Source organism: Salmo salar, chromosome 18, assembly GCF_965601325.2.
Source record: "Salmo salar chromosome 18, fSalSal1, whole genome shotgun sequence".
Classification (NCBI taxonomy): domain Eukaryota; kingdom Metazoa; phylum Chordata; class Actinopteri; order Salmoniformes; family Salmonidae; genus Salmo; species Salmo salar.
Window position 1 is genome coordinate 15301877 of NC_138308.1, and position 22205 is coordinate 15324081.

Consider the following 22205-nt stretch of genomic DNA (forward strand, 5'->3'; position numbering starts at 1 on the left):
CAACTTCCGGGTTGGCGCCATGGTGGTGAAACTAGCCAATGAAATCCAAGCTGAGCAGAGTCCCCTAGAAATAGAACGTATAGAATGGAGCACAGTCACTTATCGTGCATCAAATGAAGGAATATTCATTAATATGACATAAATTAATCATTAGAACAGGGGTCTCCAACCCTGTTCCTGTAGATTTTCACACCGACCCCAGTTGTAACTAACCTGGTTCAGTTTATCAACTAGCTATTTGTATTAGGTGTGCTAGATTATGGTTGGAGGGAAAGCCTACAGGAGGGTAGTTCTCCAGGAATAGAGTTGGAGAGCCCTGGATTAGAACATACTTAATAATGTGTTTATTTTTTACATGATGGTTTATTTAAGTTTTATCAAACATATCTCCTATATGCTTACTATTGGTAGCTATACGTGGATCTAAGTTTATGGATCGGGTGCCGTCAGGCAATGGTCTTTAAAATCTCTAACTATTAATTTGCCCATGCCAGACACAGGGAAACATGAGGAATGGTTGCATGGCAGTAATATACCCTCACCAGCAGGGAGCACAGAATCCAGTCCTGCAAGCAGCAAAGTCCTCATGGTTTCATATCATATGCGATCAGATAGAAGTGCTTCAGTATTTCACTTGGTTGTTGCATCTCTCATATTTTAAAACAGGGATTCAGTGACTCAATGTATACAGGAATTATTCCTTATGGTGTGTGGTACCATTTGGATTGTGATTCAACAATTAAAGCCTTCAGATCATATGCAAACTGGTTTATGTAGACTTAACATACTGTGTGTCAACTCCTACCTCTACCTTGTCTGCTTTGAGATCACAGTTATTGTGTGAGTGTTCAGGGAGAGTTGTGCTGGAGCATGTTGAGTGGGACATCTCTGAATCTGACAGAAGCAAGTCTGAGCAGCACAGGCATTCATCTCCCTTCTCATTCCTGCCTTCTCATTCCTGCATTCCTGTCCACTATTCAAGTACCATATTTAATTATCATCCATCACCCCTTGGTGCTCCTGATTTGTCAATCACCGTATTCTTATCGGCAGACTCAACAGCCTTCGTTTCTCTAATGACTGCCCTGCCTGGTTCACTAACTACTTCTCAGATAGAGTTCAGTGTGTCAAATCGGAGGGCCTGTTGTCCGGACCTCTGGCAGTCTCTATGGGGGTGTCACAGGGTTCAATTCTTGGGCCGACTCTTTTCTCTGTATATATCAATGATGTCGCTCTTGCTGCGGGTGATTCTTTGATCCACCTCTACGCAGATGACACCACTCTGTATACATCTGGCCCGTCTTTGGACACTGTGTTAATAAACCTACAAACGAGCTTCAACGCCATACAACACTCCTTCCGTGTCCTCCAACTGCTCTTAAATGCTAGAAAAACGAAATGCCTGCTCTTCAACCGATTGCTGCCCGCACCCGCCCGCCCGACTAGCATCACTACTCTGGACGGCTCTGACTTAGAATATGTGGACAACTATAACTATCTAGGTGTCTGGCTAGACTGTAAACTCTCCTTCCAGACTCACATTAAGCATCTCCAATCCAAAGTTAAATCTAGAATCGGCTTCCTATTTCGCAACAAAGCCTCCTTCACTCATGCTGCTAAACATACCCTTTTAAAACTGAATATCCTACCGATCCTTGACTTCGGTGATGTCATTTACAAAATAGCCTCCAACACTCTACTCATCAAATTGGATACAGTCTATCACAAGCCCCTTAAACTACCCACCGCTGCGACCTGTATGCTCTCGTTGGCTGGTCCTCGCTACATATTCGTCGCCAAACCCACTGGCTCCAGGTCATCTATAAGTCTTTGCTAGGTAAAGCCCCACATTATCTCAGCTCACTGGTCACCATAGCAGCACCCACCTGTAGCACACGCTCCAGCAGGTATATTTCACTGGTCATCCCCAAAGCCAACACCTCCTTTGGCCACCTTTCCTTCCAGTTGTCTGCTGCCAATGACTGGAACGAATCTGTAAATAGACCATCCAACCAACTACCTACCTCATCCCCATATTTGTTTTTGTTTTTCTGCTCCTTTGCACACCAGTATTTCTACCTGCACATCCTTATCTGCACATATATCACTCCAGTGTAAATTGCTAAATTGTAATTACTTTGCCACCATTGGCCTATTTATTGCCTTACCTCCTTACTTCATTTGCACACACTGTATACCGATTTTTCTATTGTGTTATTGACTGTACTATTGTTTATCCCATGTGTAACTCTGTGTTGTTTTTGTCGCACTGCTTTGCTTTATCTTGGCCAGGTCGCAGTTGTAAATTGAGAACTTGTTCTCAACTGGCCTACCTGGTTAAAGAAAGGTGAAATAAAAATAAAAAATAAAATAATAATTGGTTGGAGTAGGTTTGGATCCAGCTGCACTGATTATGTATGATTGGATACTGGAAAATGTCTCAAGACGCTTAGAACAGTCAAGTCAGGAAGGAAAAAAATATTCCAAAATTGAATTCACTACAAAATCATGGTTCAATCTTGGTTCAGAGTTTGTGTCCACTGACCATTACATTGAATATTTGAAGATGAAGGTGAAGACAAACTTGAAGGCAAGGACATAATATTATAAATCCAGCCCATCTTGGCTGTGGATATTTAGGATGAATCTATTTTCTGTTCACAGTAGTCAAGCAGTAATTATACTGAACAAAAATATAAATGCAACATGCAACAAATTCAAAGATTACAGTTCATATAAGCAAAATCAGTCAATTGAAATAAACTCATTAGGCCCAGTCTATGGATTTCACATTACTGGGCAGGGGCGCAGCCATGGGTGGGCGTGGGAGGGCATAGGCCTACCCACTTGTGAGCCAGGTCCTCCCACTGGGGAACCAGGCCCAGCCAATCAGAATATGTTTTTCCTACAAAGGGGCTTTATTGGACATACTGCCAAATTCTCTAAAACGATGTTGGAGGCGGCTTATGGTAGAGAAATTAACATTTTCTGGCAACAGCTCTGGTGGACATTCCTGCAGTTAAAATGCCAATTTCATGCTCCCTCAAAACTTGAGACATCTGTGGCATTGTGTCGTGTGAGAAATCTGCACATTTTAGAGTAGCCTTTATTGTCCCCCGCACAAGCTGTGTCTGTGTAATGATCATGCTGTTTAATCAGCTTCTTGATATGCCACACCTGTCAGATGGATGGATTATCTTGACAAAGGATAACATGCTCACTAATAGGGAGGTTAAAAAACATTTGTGCACAGATTGTTTTTAGAAATAATACTTTTTGTGAGTATGGGACATTTCTGGCATCTTTTTTTTCAGCTCATGAAACACGGGACCAACCCTTTACATTGCATTTATATTTTTGTTCAGTATTGTTCAGTGCATTCAGTGGAGCACAGCTAAGGCCATGCAGGGTTAGCTGAATATACAACATTTGCATGCTTAATGCTAAAGAATGAATGACATCAGAGTTCTCAATATCACTGAAACACTACACTTTATTGAAAGTCAGTTATAATACAAAACAATTCCTTAGAAATAACTTAAAGACTATATATTTAATTGAATTGCGATGGCATTTGCGTCCCTCAGCTTTTCAACCATGAAAAACACTTAATGACAAATAGTTACACATCATACACATTTTTTGTTTATATTGAACTGTTTATTAATGATAAAACATAATGCAAGTCCTTTCTACTGCAAAACTGTCTCTTTAATGCATTGTTTAAAGAGACTTCGCTAGTCGTGTTAGTATCTTTCCTCATACCTCTCCTCCAGAATCTAATCGAGCATCTGACGTAATTACGTAAGATTTTCGTTCTGGGTTTCTGAGATTACTCATTACACAAAAGATATACAAGGACCTTGAGCATTCCCTCCAGGAAAAACTCTTATCGGAGGAGTAGTCTATATTAAAGAAAGTTGTTAGCTATTCACACCCTTTTAGAGTGTTATAATATGGTGTGTCTAAATAAAGTGTCATTAGTGTTAGGCTAATCAATTTAAATGAAGAGAAATTACATTGTGAGCGATTAATCATATAACTTTAGAAAATGAAGGGTTAATGACATTAGATTTAAGCAGCTGTGGTCTCCATTTAAGAAAGTCCTCAATTACAAAAAATGTGTCATTGGTATTACCAACATTGCATTGTCTTCCGACAGGTGGGTCACTCCTACGCGATGCCAGTCCCTCAACCGACAGCGCAGGCAGAATGGTCGCACTTTCTGACATACGATAATGGCATCATTGGTGTTTCTACTCCTAGTGGTGGCACAAGGTTATCGTCAAAATTACTTAAAGTCATAAATCGGCCATATTCATTTATTTAGAATGGGAAGATGTACCCAAATACATTTAAATAAAAACAATTAAACAAAAATTAAGTAAATGTCTTCCAAAATGCCATGCCCAAAAGGCACTGCAAATCAAGAATGACCCTGATGTGTTATTTAGAGACAGGGTCACTGTACCCTATGTCATAGCTGGGTACCTCAATGGCCCATATTCGCAGCTATGGGCGTGGTATGTGGGTGTCACCTCCATCCAGGTCCTATGTTACACATCGACCAATCAGAGTGGACACCCTATCTTCAATTGGCAACATGGGATGGAGGGTACTGACAGTTTGTCCCCCAAAATTGTTCTATGAGTTCCACTTTAAAGTCTTATCTCACACACACCTGCAGGGCTCTAACACCTTCAAAGAGTGGATTTAAATAGTCTGTCAGAACTAGGATAGGGATATATGGGAGAGGTCAGGATGGAATGCCCGATTCCCTTCACCAGGGTGTGATTTTTAGGGGTCGGGCGGTCTGGAAGAGACAGGTTGGGACTGTAGTTAGTGGTGTTGAGGTGCTGTGGTGGGGTCCTTCTCTCCTCTCACACCTCCATTGGCCTCTGGGGCCCCTCTGCACCCTGTGGGGGGTCTGGTTGCAAACGGCAGATAGGTTTGTTGCACATAGGGCAGACACTGCGGATCTCCAGCCATTTTAACAGACACCTGCGTGGGGGCAGAGCGGGGAATGTATTATATTATAGACATACAGAGAGAGAGAGCGAGAGAGAGAGAGAGAAAGAGAGAGAGACTGACAGAAAACAGAGGAAAATATTTACAATGTACAGACAGTGAGCATAGCCTTGCTATTGGGAGAGGCCGCCATCGGCAGATCTGGCTCTCAAGAGAAGAAGTGTGTGCCCAATGCCCACAAAATGTGTTGGAAACTGAGCTGCACCTTCGGACAAATGTATGACGATATGAGACACACATATTTCCCTTAGATTCCTAGGATCCAAAGAGAATTTGAAAAACAAATCAAATATTGATAAGCTCCCTTATCTGTTAGGTGAAATACCGCAGTGTGCGATCATCGCAGCAATATGTGTGACCTGTTGCGATAAGAAAAGGGCAACCGATGGAGCACAAACACCAAAGTAAATAAAACCTATATTTATTTATCTGGTTATTTATTTCCCCTTGGCATTTGTACTTCTACTATTTGCACATTGTAACAACACTGTAGACAGTTAATAATATAACAATTCAGGGAAGGTTAAACTGTACACACCACCCTGCATATTACTATATAGGCCATTGGCTACTAACATGTCAAACATATCCTGTGAGAGAAGTCATTAGACTAGGGCAGGTGTGTCAAACTCATTTTGCCACGGGGGCCACATTCAGTCTTCAATGAGGCGGCACTGAAAATGTGTTATATTTCATCGCCGTCGAAATTTGAAAGAAATAGTTTTGGGAATTTTCTATGCTCTTTCCGGCAATTGTTACACACTCAATAATTAAAAAAAAACTCAAAACACACGCGGGCCAAATAAGAATGGGCTTGCGTATGTTTGACACCTCTGGACTAGGGAGAGGCAGATGGCTTGCGTTAGGGGTAAACAGGCTCATATAGTCAAATGACAAAGTCACACAGACAGTAAATGCCTGTCACTTTGACACTACACCTGGAGGGCTCTGTCATGGTTTTTGTCTCTGTTTTTTTACATTACAATTTTAGTGTTTCATTGCTTTTGATGTCTTCCTTCTGACTATACCTTCAGCTGTTCACTTCATGCCATCAAAGCCAAGACTGTGGGAAGGGACTTACTTCTTGTGGAAGGCATGTGAGCAGGGACACACTCCAAGTTCGTCTCTGCTTTTGAACTCTTCTAAGCACACTGCACAGGTCTGCTGTAGGATGGGAAAGAGATCACGTCAACACTCCTTCAAAAAACAAAGTCTCTCACTCCCCACCATAACCCTTTAATGCCAAGGCCAATATTCTATCCCCCTGCTGAAACCAAATGTTCTTATTTGGAAAGTGCATAGCTGGACCAATGAAATCAACTTACTCCAAGAAGACTCAGTTTCTTTCCTGCTCCTTTCAAAACAACCTAGAAACAAAGATGCATATATATGACAGAGAACTATTTTATACCATAAAAGAAAAACTAAAGAACTATTTTATACCATAAAAGAAAAACAAAAGAGCAGCTTTATAAATGAATATAAATACATCAACAACAACATCTGCCGATCCAAAGATGCCAAGAAGCAAAAGATCAAAGCCATCATGAATTGAGAAATGTACAACTTTTTTGAAGAGTTTTATTTAGTGTCTGTATGTCTGACACTACAGAAAATCCAGGATGTATCACATCAGGCCGTGATTGGGAGTCCCATAGGGCGGCGCACAATTGACCAAGCGTTGTCCGGGTTTGGCAGGGTTAGGCCGTCATTGTAAATAAGAATTTGTTCTTAACTGACTTGCCTAGTTAAATAAAGGTTAAATAAAAAACATTTTTACAAAAAAGGTTTTATTCAAACAAGATGAACTTACCTCATTATATCCGTATTGCTCCCTTGTGCCTTGTCGCCTTAACCTGAAATAGAATTATAAAAAGGGATTTAAAAAAAATATTTTTGACATAATTCTATATTACATTGATCTGGTATGAAAATATAAACGCAACATGTAAAGTGTAGGTCCCATGTTTCATGAGCTGAAATACAAAATCCCAGAAATGTTCCATATGTTCCATCCAATTTTGTGCACAAATTTGTTCACATCCCTGTTAGTGAGCATTTCTCCTTTGCCAAGATAATCAATCTACCTGACAGGTGTGGCATATCAAGAAGCTAATTAAACAGCATGATCATTAAACAGGTGCATCTTGTGCTGGGGACAATAAAAGGCCACTCTAAAATGTGCTGTTTTGTCACACAACACAATGCTATAGATGTCTCAAGTTGAGGGAGTGTGCAATTGGCATGCTGACTGCAGGAATGTCTAACAGAGCTGTTGCCAGATAATTTTATGTTTATTTCTCTACCATAAGCCACATGCAGCGTCGTTTTAGAGAGTTTGGCAGTACGTCCAACCGGCCTCACAACCGCAGACCACGTGTATGGCGTAGTGGGGGTGAGCAGTTTGCTGATGTCAACGTTGTGAACAGAGTGCCCCATGGTGGCAGTGGGGTTATGGTATGGGCAGGCATAAGCTACGGACAATGAACACAATTGTATTTTACCGATGCCAATTTGAATGCACAGAGACACTGGGAGGAGATCCTGAGGCACACTGTCGTGCCTTTCATCCATCACCATCACCTCATGTTTCAACATGATAATGCACGACCCCATATCGCAAGGATCTGAAAATATCGCAGTTCTTCCATGGCCTGCATACTTACCAGACAAGTCACCCATTGAGCATGTTTGGAATGCTCTGGATCGACGTGTACGACAGTATGTTCCAGTTTCCACCAATATTGAAGAGGAGTGGGACAACATTCCACAGACCACAATCAACAGCCTGATCAGCTCTATGTGAAGGAGATGTGTCGCTCTGCATGATGCAAATGGTGGTCACACCAGATACTGACTGGTTTTCTGATCCACGCCACTACCTTTTTTTAAGGTATCTGTGACCAACAAATGCATATCTGTATTCATAGTTGTGACATCCATAGATTAGATTTCAATTGACTGATTTCCTTATATAAACTGTAACTCAAAGTAAAATATTTGAAATTGTTGCATGTTGCTTTTATATTTTTCTTCAGTATATCTCATCTCTCTATCATATCATGTCTCATCTTGCCCAATGTGTCGGGATGGAGACCAGTTTTCCCTATAGTATTCACATGAATGTCAAATGCAAGTCACAATGTGTCTACACTTAGCTGTGCTACAGCTGCAAAGTACTTGATCAGGAGCACATTTACATATGTCTTTTTGGTTCTTTATCTGGACAACAAGAAAGTATAGAAAACATTGCCTCAGACTTGGCCAAAAAACACATTTTGCTCCAGGTGGAATTACAGTCTTAGCAAAAAGCCTGGCAGCTGATGATGTCATGAGGTTGTTCAACACCTAGCATTGATCACATTGTTGTTCAAAACCTATTGTACTACCTGATTGGGGCGGCAGGTAGCCTAGTGGTTAGAGCGTTGGACTAGTAACCGAAAGGTTGCAAAATTGAATCCCCGAGCTGACAAGGTAAAAATCTGTCGTTCTGCCCCTGAACAAGGCAGTTAACCCACTGTCCCTAGGCTGTCATTGAAAATAAGAATTTGTTCTTAACTGACTTGCCTAGTTAAATAAAGGTAAAATAAAACAATTATAATTGTGTCTGCCTCAGGGTTGTACTTCCCAAAGAAGGATCAATAATTTAGCCAGCTGAGCAAACATTGACAAAAACATAGCTCTTTAACGTTGTGGTCTATAAAGAAAACTACAGCTGACTATGGGTTACCAAGCCCATAATTCATTGACCTTGCTTAATGATATTGCCCCTACAGTCTTAGAAAAAAAGGTGCTATCTAGAACCTATACGGGTTCTCCAGCTGTCCCCATAGGAGAACCCTTTGAAGAATCCTTGTTGGCTCCAGCTAGAACCGTTTTGCTTCCAGGTAGAACTGTTTGGGTTCTATGTATAACCCTTTCCACAGAGGGTTCTACATGGAACCCAAATGGTTCTACCTGGAACCAAAAAGGGGTTTTACCTGGAACAAAAAGGCTTCTCATCTGGGGACAGCCGTAGAACCTTTTTTGAACCCTTTTTTCCCCAAGAGTGTAGGTGATCACTGCCGTGCAGTAAGCCTCACCTGAACATGTAGCAGCAGAAGATCAGGCTGAGCATAAAGATGAAGAGGCCGATGCCCAGGATGATGACGTACACATTGAGGGGCAGGTTGTAGATGTCTTCCGATGGCATCTTGCCGTAAGGGTCTGAGATCTGCGATCTTAAACCGCACAGACATCCTGAGAGGAGGAAGACAGAGAGAGGAAGAAGACAGAGAGCCTTGAGTCTACTTGACCAAACTCTACAGCCCCCTCTGTCCTCACACACAAAAGACAAGAGGAGTTCAGTGCGTGCGTCATTCTCAATAATGGATTCTGAAGCACATTCCAGTGACTGTGTGTTTCATTTAAAATGTAGAGAGGAGGTTTTACATTGGAGGAATTAGTATGTTTTACATGTGGCATTTCAAAACATTAAGTGGTGTGTGTGTGTGTGTTGGTGTGTTCATCTACACAGAGGGTGTTTTACATCTGAAACAGACTGAATCAAATGAAATGTGGAATTTGGAATGTCTTATTAGCATAAATGTTTTGTATTATTTTATACTGTGAAGTAGGCTGCACATTGTCTGTCTGGCCAGCACTGAACTTGTGGTAACTCTCATTGCATGTGTGCTCCCAAGGCTGGGCATGCATATTGCATACTGTTAGCCACTCAGCAGCAGCTTGTTTCAAATATGAATATAACACTACTTCCATTGTTGAACTTCATTGAGTTGCACAAACTTTACGCAAAGTACTAAGTTACTTCAACTGAAAAGTGAGCTGTCAGTGGGAGTGGGGTGTGTGTTGGACCAGCTCCCCCATTAAGGCCTGAGTGTGTGTGTGTGTGTGTGTGTGTGTGTGTGTGTGTGTGTGTGTGTGTGTGTGTGTGTGTGTGTGTGTGTGTGTGTGTGTGTGTGTGTGTGTGTGTGTGTGTGTGTGTGTGTGTGTGTGTGTGTGTGTGTCCCATGTCTGAAGGCCACCCCAGCAGCCAGGCACTCCATAATGACAACAAGAAAAACACTTTAGTAACATTCCTTGGAGGCTAATCTGTTACGAAACATTTCCATAACCAATGTCTCCAGCACAGAAATATTCCACAACCACATATTCTCTCCATTCATGGTCCTTTAAACACAAACTCTATCCCTATAATTAAACATCTAAAAGCAATTACATAGGAAATACAACCTCCTTTTTGTTGGACTGGAATGTGTTACACATCCCACATACAAAAATACTACAGTTTATTATAGAACTTACTATAGAATTCTGTAGTAAACGGTAGTATACTGAAGAATACTATACTCCACACTGTAGATTCCCTCAATCATGTGTAGTACTTACTATATAATTTTGTAGTATACTGTAGAATACCATACTACACACTATAGTATCCATAGAGCATGTGTAGTACTTACTATATCATTTTATAGTATACTGTAGAATACTATAGTAAATACTACAGTAATGCCTGCAAAAACACTAGTGTCCACAAAAACATTATATATTTTTAAATTATAGTAATACTACAGTATCTGATTTGCATATACCCCTCCCAATCTCCGCCCCCATATCCCAATTTGTGCCACCCATTAGTAAGAAACCTACATGCCAAGTATAGACTATATATTGTGTTCCCAACAGGTTACGGTACATTTGCTCTTTTAGTATTTGTCCAGTAGGTTTCATCAAGGAGAAAGCCCCCACTTCTATGTCAAATATAGTAAAACAGAAACACTATAGTAAATACTACAGTATACTACAGTCATGTCCACAAAACACTATAGTAAAATACTACAGTCATGTCTGTAAAAACACTACACTGCAGTAAAGTCCACCAAAACACTACAGTGAATACTATTGTATACAAAGATAGCAACACTACAGTATTTATGCCATATTATACTATAGTCTTTTTTCATGTGGATTGTTCATCGGCCTGGGGATGTGAGTGTGTGTATAGTGCATTCAGAAAGTATTCATACCTCTTGCCTTAATCCACATTTTGTTGTTACAGTCTGAATTCAAAATGGATTCAATATTTTTTTTTTTCTCTCCCACTTCAACACACAATAACCCATAATGAAAAAGTAAAAACATGTTTTTAGACATTTTTGCTTTGGAACTTTGAAGAGACCCCCGGTGGCATGTCTTGTGGGGTATGCATCTTGAATACTTCATTGCTGACATGCAAAACAGTTTGGGAATATATCAACAATGGACTAATACCAAAAGATCGTTTTTGGCTGGAGTTTTCCTTTAAGAGCAAGACGTGCTGCTCTGTTTTGAGCCAGCTGCAGCTTTGCTAGGTTTGTCTGTGCTGCACTTGACCATATTACTGGACAGTAATCAAGATGGGACAAGACCAGAGCCTGAACAGCTAGTACAGTTGATGTTTGTGTCAAAAACACATATTTTTATAACATACATACCCCTCCCCCATCTTCACAACAACTACAGTTGAAATCAGCAGTTTACATACACCTTAGCCAAATACATTTAAACTCAGTTTTTCACAATCCCTGACATTTAATCCTAGTAAAAATTCCCTGTTTTAGGTCAGTTAGGATCACCACTTTATTTTAAGAATGTGAAATGTCAGAATAATAGTAGAGAGAATGATTTATTTCAGCTTTTATTTCTTTCATCACATTCCCAGTGGGTCAGAAGTTTACATACACTCAATTAGTATTTGGTAGCATTGCCTTTAAATTGTTTAACTTGGGTCAAACGTTTCAGGTAGCCTTCCACAAGCTTCCCACAATAAGTTGGGTGAATTTTGGTCCATTCCTCCTGACAGAGCTGGTGTAACAGAGTCAGGTTTGCAGGCCTCCTTGCTCGCACACGCTTTTTCAGTTCTGCCCAAAGATGTTCTATAGGGTTGAGGTCAGGGCTTTGTGATGGCCACTCCAATACCTTGACTTTGTTGTCCTTAAGCCATTTTGCCACAACTTTGGATATATGCTTGGGGTCATTGTCCATTTGGAAGACCCATTTGTGACCAAGCTTTAACTTCCTGACTGATGTCTTGAGATGTTGCTTCAAAATATCCACATAATTTTCCACCCTCATGATGCCATCTATTTTGTGAAGTGCACCAGTCCCTCCTGCAACAAAGCAAACATGATGCTGCCAACTCAGTGCTTCATGGTTGGGATGGTGTTCTTCGGCTTGCAAGCCGCCCCCTTTTTCCTACAAACATGACGATGGTCATTATGGCCAAACAGTTCTATTTTTGTTTCATCAGACAAAAGGACATTTCTCCAAAAAGTACGATCTTTGTCCCCTTGTGCAGTTGCAAACCGTAGTCTGGCTTTTTTTCGCGGTTTTGGAGCAGTGGCTTCTTCCTTGCTGAGCGGCCTTTCAGGTTATGTCAATATAGGACTCGTTTTACTGTGGATATAGATACTTTTGTAACTGTTTCCTCCAGCATCTTCAAAAGATCCTTTGCTGTTGTTCTGGGATTGATTTGCACTTTTCGCACCAAAGTATGTTCACCTCTGGGAGACAGAAAGCATCTCCTTCCTGAGCGGTATGACGGCTGCGTGGTAACATGGTGTTTATACTTGCGTACTATTGTTTGTACAGATGAATGTGGTACCTTCAGGCATTGGAAATTGCTCCCAAGGATGAACCAGACTTATGGTCTACAATTTTTTTTCTGAGATCTTGGCTGATTTCTTTTGATTTTCCCGTGATGTCAAGCAAAGAGGTACTGAGTTTGAAGGTAGGCCTTGAAATACATCCACAGGTACACCTCCAATTGACTCAAATGATGTCAATTAGCCTATCAGAAGCTTCGAAAGCCATGACATCATTTTCTGGAATTTTCTAAGCTGTTTAAAGGCACAGTCAACTTAGTGTATGTAAACTTCTGACCCACTGAAATTGTGATACACTGAATTATTAGTGAAATAATCTGTATGTAAACAATTGTTGGAAAAATGACTTGTGTCATGCACAAAGTAGATTTGCCAAAACTATAGTTTGTTAACAAGAAATGTGTGGAGTGGTTGAAAACCTAGTTGTAATGACTCCAACCTAAGTGTATGTAAACTTCTGACTTCAACTGTATGTCAATATGACTTGCCCATGATAAATGACCATCCAATGTTATACCTAGGAGTTTAGCTTCCTCAACTTGATCAATAGTCACACCCTTTAATATACAACTCCAGTTGAGGTTCAGGTCTTAGAGAATGTTTTGAAACAAATACATCGCTTTTAGTTTTAGATTTAAGACCAGTTTATTATTAATCACCCATTCTGATACTGACTTTAAGTTCTTACTTAGAATTTCAGAGAGCTCACTGGCTTTGGGTGCTGACATATAGAGTGTGGAATCATTTGTAAAAATAGAGAAGAGTACTGGCCCAAGGAAACTTCCATGAGAGACACCTCACTGTACATATCTGATGTTAGAGAAGCTTCCATTGAAGAACACTCTCTGGGTTCTATTGGATAAATAACTCTCCAACCATGTGATGGCAGGTGATGTAGATCCGTGTTGATACACCCCACTGCTGGAACAATCTGCAGATCTTGTTGAAATTAAATGTTTTACAGCCGCTCAGGCAGTTTAGGGTATTAATTGAAGACCTGGTAGCTGAGAGATGTAGATGTTATCTATGATTGTATTTGAGATTGTGTATTTTAACTGTTGCTTGTATTCTATAAAACGTGTAAATTGTAAAATGCAGGGCACCCTTGTAAAGGAGTGTTACGCTCGTCGATTGAAGAATTAGACCAAGGTGCAGCGTGGTAAGCGTACATCTTTCTTTTATTAGATGAACACCAACAAAACAACAAAATACAAAACCGAACGTAACATTCTACAGGCTTCACAGCAGCTATACAAAAACAAGATCCCACAATCTCAGGTGGGAAAAAGGGCTGCCTAAGTATGATCGCCAATCAGAGACAACGATAAACAGCTGCCTGATTGGGAACCATACTAGGCCAACAAAGAAATAAACATAGATTTGCCCACCCAAGTCACACCCTGACCTAACAAAATAGAGAATAAAAAGGCTCTAAGGTCAGGGCATGACAGTACCCCCCCCAAAGGTGCGGACTCCGGCCGCAAACCTGAACCTATAGGGGAGGGTCCGGGTGGGCATCTCCTCTCAGTGGAGGCTCCAGTGCGGGACGCAAACCTCGCTCCGCTTGAGGCTCCCCCCACTTCCGTGGAACCGGACCGTGGATCGTCGCCGGAGGCTCCGGACCGTGGATCGTTGCCGGTGGAACCAGACCGTAGATCGTCGCTTGATGCGCACTGGAGACACATTACGTATCTCTGCAAAGCATGGTATCTGAACCATGACCAACTCCTTATCGTAATTACAAGGAGTTGGTTCTTGTTCCCACCTTTGCTCCGCTCGCCACCCCGTGTGCCCCCCCCCCCCCCCCCCATTTTTTGGGGGGAGGCTGCCTCTCTCCGTCGTCTCCTTGATTCATGATCTCGTCGCCGTTCCTCTCGCTGCCTCCGCCTGCTTCCATAGCAGGGTCTTGTCTCCTGCCATTACCTCCTCCCAGGTCCAGGATGTCCTCCACTCCTGGGCACGCTGCTTGGTCACTTGGTGGTGGGATCTTCTGTTACGCTCGTTGATTGAAGAATTAGACCAAGGTGCAGCGTGGTAAGCATACATCTTTCTTTTATTAGATGAACACCAACAAAACAACAAAATACAAAACTGAACGTAACATTCTGCAGGCTTCACAGCAGCTATACAAAAACAAGATCCCACAATCTCAGGTGGGAAAAAAGGCTGCCTAAGTATGATCCCCAATCAGAGACAACGATAAACAGCTGCCTCTGATTGGGAACCATACTAGGCCAACAAAGAAATATAAACATAGATTTGCCCACCCAAGTCACACCCTGACCTAACAAAATAGAGAATAAAAAAGGCTCTCTAAGGTCAGGGCGTGACAAGGAGATCTTGGTCTCAATGGGACTTCCTGTTAGCAAGTGAGATTTTTCAATAACAGTTTATGATCAATAACATCAAAGGTTGCATTGAAATCTAACAATACAGCTCCAACTATCATCTTATTATCAATTTCTTTTAACCAATCATCAATCATCTAAGTTAGTGCAGTACATGTTGAGATCAGGCAGCACACTGATTGTGTGGCTGTTAGCACCAGCAAAGGGAGCTTTACTATTTTTAGACAAAGGAATTAATTTAGCTTCCTTCCATGCCTGTGGACAGACACACTCCTTTTAGGCTTTGGTTAAAGACATAGCAAATATGCGTGGCAATATAGTCTGCTAGCATTCTCAATAGTTTCCCATCAAGGTTGTCTATACCTGGTGGCTGATCATTATTGATGGATAACAGTAGTTTTCCCACCTCTCCCACACCAACTTGACCAAATTCAAAACAGCATTCCTTCTATTTCATTATTAGATCTTAATATGATAGTTCACTATTCAATGTTGTCATTTCACTTCTAAGTTTTCCACTTTACTAGTGAAATAGGCATCGAAATGATTGGCAAAATCGAAAGGTTTTGTTATAAATGACCCATCAACTTCAATGAACGATGGAGATGAATTGGGTTTTCTGCCCATCATATCATTTAAGGTACTCCAACGTTTTTTTACATTGTGTTTTATGTTATTTATCTTTGTTCGGTAATATAATTTCTTATTTTTTTTGTTAAGTTTAGTCACAACTTTTCTCAATTTACAGTATGTCAACCAATCAACTGAGCAGTCTGACTTGTTTGCCACCTCCTTTGCATAATTTGTGCCCTACAGGCCTAGAGTGTGTGTCACCTGGGAGGACCACAATGGAAAAACCCTCTACTCAGACGTTTAGACGTGTGTGTGTGTGTGTGTGTGTGTGTGTGTGTGTGTGTGTGTGTGTGTGTGTGTGTGTGTGTGTGTGTGTGTGTGTGTGTGTGTGTGTGAGGAGATGGGGAATTGGGTTCTTTCAGTCCATGCAGCCATTACAGACTGTCATCAGCAGAACCGTCTAGGGAGAGAATGTTGAGCAACCCTAAGGTCTAATGCCACCCATAGTCCCACAATGAGTAGAGTACTTTCTGGGTCAAAGGTCCCTCTTTGCCTGTGTGAAGGTCAGGCCAGAAGGGCCATTCCACCAGCTCTGTCTCTGAGGGGGGTGGAGTGCTGGGTTTGGGTTAGAGGGGTGGGGGGCTTCTGTAATCTTAGGAGGATGTTAGTAAATCATTGATAGTCAAGCTCTAAGAGTTAGGCCACTCTGTGAACACATGATGTCTGGGAGAGTGTTTAGGGCTCAGCGTTAAAAAGAAAGGCACACAAAACAGGCAGGACCATAAGAGTCGTATCCACTCAGATGCAAACCAATTGTAACGTGACAATACATTGTTACACCGCAAACACAAAGGTCATTGTTACGCGACGAAACATTGGAAGGACATACTCACCGTTACACCACCGGACCGGGTGCATGAAATAACCTTCCAGATGGCCAGAGACCCAGGGAATCAGTGGATTGGGGTCAAAACGTCTGAAGTCACTCACGACCACTAGGGTCACTGTGTCTGCGGTCACAACCAGTCCTAGGTCTTTGTTTGTTGGAGTGCAGACAGATCGAGGAGATTGTCCCCAGATAAGTCACTGGCTTCCAGACAATGACGTGAATCCAAACTCTCCTGTCCCCAATGAAAAGGACTGATGACTCAATCCTTGTTGTGTTTGTAGGCTATGAGTCAATCCCTTTGGGATAAAACTCTCAGTTCCTCAAGAAACTCTCTTGTGGATGATGGTCTGTTTCCAGTAAAACATTACAAAAACAAGTCACTCATTGTTGAAATCCACTCTCCTTTGTGATGATTTAGGTAAGCATGATGTGAATAATCAAGCAACAATGTCATCAGGAATTGATAGCTACTTTTTAAAATCCAAAATCAAGCTCAAAACAAGGTATTGTGGAATCAAATATAGCCGTATTGCAATGGCTCCACTCTTCAAATAAACAAAACGATATCCGGATGATAGCGTTGTTTATATTAGGATATAAACATCCAAACCTGGCAGGTTAAAGACACGTCAATGTCATTGTTAATAGTCCAAAAGGAGAGAAACATTGTCACAAGGCTTACCCCTACCTCCCCTGCTCCTCTGAAGTCCTCTGTTTTACTCTCCTTCTCTCTCTTTCTCTCTGCCTCCTCCTTCCTCCTTCCTCTCGACATAGATTTCCTCTCTTGCTGTTGAAACCTGCCTCTGCCAATTATGGGAAACAAAGGAAAGACGTGAATGGCTCCCTGCAGTGCCCAGTGTTCCTGTGAAAGCAGCTCCTCATGCCCGCACTGGCGTTGTGCTCTCTGCTCTGTCAGCCCCAGCCATCTGCTCCCCCCCCCTCCTTCAAAACAGACAAAGAGGAGGTGAAAAAAAGAGAGAGAGAAAATTAGCCTAACACTGCTAAGTTTAACCCAGGCAGCACCTCTCCTCTGGTCCCAGTCTCTCTTTTTCTCTCTTGGCTCTCAGTCCTGCTTCCTCATAATGGATCCAGTGAGCACGCCTCCTCAGCTCCGTTTGTAAACATATCCCTGCTCATGTGATTCGCTGTCTGCATCACAGCTCTGCTTTCACCCGCCCCCTCCTTTCTCTCTGCCTTGCTCACTTTCCCTCTCATTTTACTTCCCTCTCTCCCCCGCCCTCTTTCCAGCTATAAGCTATTACTAGGTGACAACAGAGCATGGGCCATATAGGCAGACAGGCAGGAAGGCAAGCAGGGGAGACAGGGTTGAGTTCCTGGCCGACTACATTGCGGACGCCATGCCAGAGCTTACAACGCATGGATACATATTCAACATATCAGCTAACCACATCATACGATATAGCAATCTGATGCTTGACTGCACAGTCAATGACGTGGCAGTGGTGGCACGCAACTATCGGTCGATGCAATGCAGTTGGGCAGGAACTCGACCCTGGTAACATAGACAGACAGACAGACAGACATGAGGACAAACAGGTAAACAGATAGGTACACATGAACGGCTCCTAGACAAGGGATGGGCCGGGGGGTGGGGAGGGCATGTGGGTAGCCCCACGAGCAACTGAGGCCTCTCATGATGAGTTCAGATAACTGTCCTATACAGATAAGCAGACATTCAGATGGGTTTGACAGTCGGACAATCAGGCAGCCAGTGAATCTGATAGTCAGACAGACAAGCAGATAAACAAAGAGATAAATACACACACACAGACAGACACAGACAGATTTAGCGACTATCTTAGAGATAGTCAGGACGACAGGCATAATAGGTAGTTTTTATGGAAAATTACAAAGACAAAAGCAACAGAACTGAATCCTGACAGAGAAAAAGGTGCTCTGTCTACGAGCTGATGTTTGGAAGTGCAGGATGTTACAGTAATAGGCCATCTAGTCTGAGAGCTTGTCTCTTATTGAGAGGGAGGGTAAAACACCTGCATAAAATGTTCTGTTAAACATGGACCCTGAACTAGACACAATAAGCATATAAACACAAACTCAGAAAAAATACTTTGGACTATCGTCCTTTATCAACCATTACAACCATTTGAAAATGGGAAGAGAACAGAAGTAAATGGGGAACAATGACAGTGTAACGTTGAGAACATTAGTTCAATCCATATTTGAGTCCATTCCAATTTACTTCCAATAGTTATCATGTGCCATCACTAGCCGAAGGGTGTTATAAATATAAATGTGGGATAATACAAGTAAAAGACGAATCTATCTAGGTCAGTGTTCTTCAACTCTGGTCCTGGGGACACATCAGGTGGGCATGCTTTTGCTCCAGCCCTGTGCTTACACACCTGATTCATTCAACTAATCGAGGACTTGACTATTAAGTTAATTAGTTGAATGTGTCAGTGCTGGGCTGGAACAAAAGCCTGCACTCCCAGTGGGTTCCCAGGATCAGGGCTGAAGAACACTGGGGTGTCCAGTGCCAGTCAGCTCAGAGTGTCCATCTCTTTCTCCATGGCGTCTATGTTGTTCTCCATACTGTACTGGGCCCACTTGTTGAGGCGGCTATAGAGGGGCAATCCCTTTTTCTCTCTGTACAAGCAGATCCCAGTGATCCGGTTCCACTCTGTACTAGAGATGGGGCTGGCATTCTGGTGCTCCTCCAGCTGCTGTTTCTCCTCTTTCTCCAGGGCCACGAAGCCAAAGTAGCTCTTCACACTCTCAACAGCCAGGATGCGGGAGTGCACGTCGGCCGTGCGCTGGAAGAGGTCGTGCTCGTTGGAGCGGAACTGGGACCAGTACGCCTCCTGTTGGTAGCCCAGGGGAGAGCAGCAGCGCTTCATGCACAGCAGGAGGAACAGGACCACTGCCATCCCCGCCACCATCAGCCACCCTAGCAGCTGAAAGGAACAACACCATGACAAATCACCACAGGAAGAGAAGCCAAACAGCCAAGAAACAAATTCAGGAAACATAAGGGCAATGATAAGCCTTTTAATGTAATGACACTGTGATAAATCATTTGAATTTCTACTTCCTCTTTCCACCAGCTATAATGCCACAAACATAGTGTTATCAAACACACAGGAAAAGAAAATGGAATAGTGGATTTAGATCAAATTAAATACCTGAGACTCGTACTTCAGCCGGCGTTCAATCTCCGCCCAGAAACCCTGCATCTCCTGTGGGACCGTGGCCTTACAGGGAAACCTGGCCATGACCTCTAACCCCTGTCCAGAGGGAAAACCCTCCAAGGTTGAAGGGTCCACAAACTCACTGAGGGCACAGACATAGGCCTCCCCACGTAACAGTGAGATGACAGTCCACGTCACGGGAGCCACGGCCGCTCTGCCAATGATAGTGCCCAGGACGGCAAAGGCAGCCGCCCCCGATAGTTTCCGGCACCTCCTGAGGCGGCACTCAGACACCAGATCCCAGGTACTCTTATTCAGCATGATGCCAACAAGGTAGAATGCCAGGGCAGGCACCCCGATGGCTGCCAGGCCATAGAGATAGTTCCGCCCGGAGGAGCACGGGCAGTCAAAGGCAAATATGTTGTACATGGTCTGACTGGCCACCGTGCCCAGGGCTATCAGGCCATTGAAGATCATTACGTCCTTGCTCTTGAAGAAGAGCGAGACAAACTTGAAGTTCTCTGTGATGAGAGCAGCCATTTTGAAATGTTTGGTGTGTTGTCTGACACTGGAGAGCAATGGAGGGTTTTCCTATTTTGGAGCTTGCACACTGGGGAGTCACACTATAGAAAGTGAGGGAGATACATGAGATCTTTGTAATCTGAGCTGCCCAGTAAGATAATCTGGTGATAAGAGCATTCCTTGCATTGGTCATTGAGGCTGCAACAACTGGGAATGCCTACTTCATTGACTAATGGATTTCATTTTATCGAAGAACATAACATTATTTCCTGGGAAACTGACTCAGATCAACTGCATAACTTTAGCATTGGTTCATACTAGCACAAGCCGTATAGAGCTAAAGCCTTTAAACAAGCCATGTGATTCCACAGGAAAAGAACAGAGAAGAAAATCTGGAATCAATGAAGTCATGCAAACTTACATTCTATAGAGCCGGGAGGTATTTGAGGTACATTCTTTGTGTAGAACGGTTGAAAAACAAAATCTGTGAGTAAAAGCAAAAATGGGTATATGATTTTCTAAAGTACCAAAGAGTCCATGCTGGTCGGTTCGGGGGGAGAAACATTACTCTTCGTGTGTGTTGTCTGGGGTCTGGGCATGTTCAGTGGTGACTCATCGTCAGGAACTGCCCTCTGGTTTCCTCTCCCAGTGGAAAAAAAACGTTCTTTTTTTAAACTGAAAACATGTGTTGAATGATCACAGAGCAACATGGTGGCTGCAAGCTGACTACTATCTCAGAGCAACTGACTACATCTAAGAAACTACACATAAAATATAAACAACATTCAATTGCACTTTATTTTACAGTACAGAAATGACCAGTTGTTTACCAAAACACATGTATGGTAAAATGATAATTACACAGTAGTAACCAATTAATTACTTTGGAATTCATTAACTCTATCACCATTAGTACCAGGTACCTTTTGAATAATAAATAGCAGAATGTAAAGGTTTGAATAACTCAGTCCATCTCTAATTTGTATCTGTCTGATATCCATGGAGTTGAGCAGTATGTAAAACGAACTATGCAGAACAAGTCAGTCTAAATCCCAGCACATTCAAATACGCCCAGGCATATAGTTTCAAGGTCCACTCTCTAATGAATAGTTTAGACATAATTGTGTTGAATGTATAGTATGCAGCCCGTGGAAAACAGTAATAAGCGAATAAGTACTATTTACACAATCACACACACCCACACACACACACACACACGTCTAAACGTCTGAGTAGAGGGTTTTTCCATTGTGGTCCTCCCAGGTGACACACACTCTAGGCCTGTAGGCCATTCTAGTGACATCCAGCTCAGGCTTACACTGGAACCATGTTTGAAGCAGCTGATCCATTTGTTCCTGTGTGGTAATCCCATGGAGTCTCTCCTCCTCCTCTTCCACCATATCTTCTTTCCTCCTGTACCTGACTTCGGGTGAGAGAGGCAGTCTTAGCACTGCGTCTTCCCGCATGCCTTCGAAGAACTGCACCACGCACTTGCGGGTAAAACTGCAGCGCGCACGTCTAGTCGAAGGGCTTCTGCTCGATGTCCAGGTAGTTGCTCCAGTAGCGTGTCTGGAGGTTGGTGGCATGGTCATCGAAGCAGGGCTTGATGAGATGGCCCAGTGCACCCAAAAGAATGAAGAAGAGGAGGATAGACCATCCAATCGCCTGTCAGGGAAGTATAGTATAAAGCGTTGGCATTCGGAATAGAGAATGTAGGACATTAGTCATCAGGACGATTGTTTTGGACACCCCCGCATTTAGGAGTAGGATGTGAGTGTGCAAGTAACTAACAAAAGCCTACCTACCTGAACAGTGCAACCACATTTTTGCTGATTTGAATATTAAACCCATCAACTCAAATACGCAAAGTAAAGACATGAGTTTCAGGGTTATTTAAAAATGGGAGTACACTCACTTGGGAGTAGCAGCGCACGTAGCGTGAAACAGCTTTACGGAATGTGATATTCCTGAAGACCATGTCCTCTTTGCAAGGCACCTTGGCCATGAGCTAGACCAGGTCCAGGCCAGT

The 22205-nt window shown here is 42.6% G+C and overlaps 2 protein-coding genes and 1 non-coding gene across 5 annotated transcripts; 1 reads left to right on the top strand and 2 right to left on the bottom strand.

Moving 5' to 3' along the window:
• Positions 1–4590: 4590 nt before the first annotated feature.
• Positions 4591–17536, bottom strand: LOC106576688 (RING finger protein 122). 3 transcript variants are annotated; one of them, XM_045700772.2, is made up of 6 exons: positions 17173–17536; positions 9111–9267; positions 6842–6884; positions 6354–6395; positions 6110–6192; positions 4591–5001 (listed from the first exon to the last, which is right to left on the bottom strand). In XM_045700772.2, the coding sequence occupies exons 2-6, from the start codon at positions 9218–9220 to the stop codon at positions 4881–4883; spliced, it is 399 nt and encodes a 132-aa protein (XP_045556728.1). In that variant the 5' UTR covers positions 9221–9267; positions 17173–17536; the 3' UTR covers positions 4591–4880. The 3 variants fall into 3 exon arrangements, with proteins under 3 accessions (XP_045556728.1, XP_014009471.1, XP_014009470.1); XM_014153996.3 differs by having other exon boundaries at positions 17167–17371; XM_014153995.3 differs by having other exon boundaries at positions 16489–17194.
• LOC123728817 (U7 small nuclear RNA) lies at positions 10721–10777 on the top strand. The gene has a single exon (XR_006760589.1). It is a non-coding gene; the product is annotated as a U7 small nuclear RNA (small nuclear RNA).
• A 1024-nt stretch (positions 17537–18560) lies between the features above and the next one.
• calhm2.1 (calcium homeostasis modulator family member 2, tandem duplicate 1) lies at positions 18561–20731 on the bottom strand. Its single transcript, XM_014153994.3, has 3 exons — positions 20598–20731; positions 19649–20277; positions 18561–19420 (listed from the first exon to the last, which is right to left on the bottom strand). Exons 2-3 carry the CDS (start codon positions 20192–20194, stop codon positions 19007–19009), a joined length of 960 nt encoding a protein of 319 aa, XP_014009469.1. The 5' UTR covers positions 20195–20277; positions 20598–20731; the 3' UTR covers positions 18561–19006.
• Positions 20732–22205: the final 1474 nt, after the last annotated feature.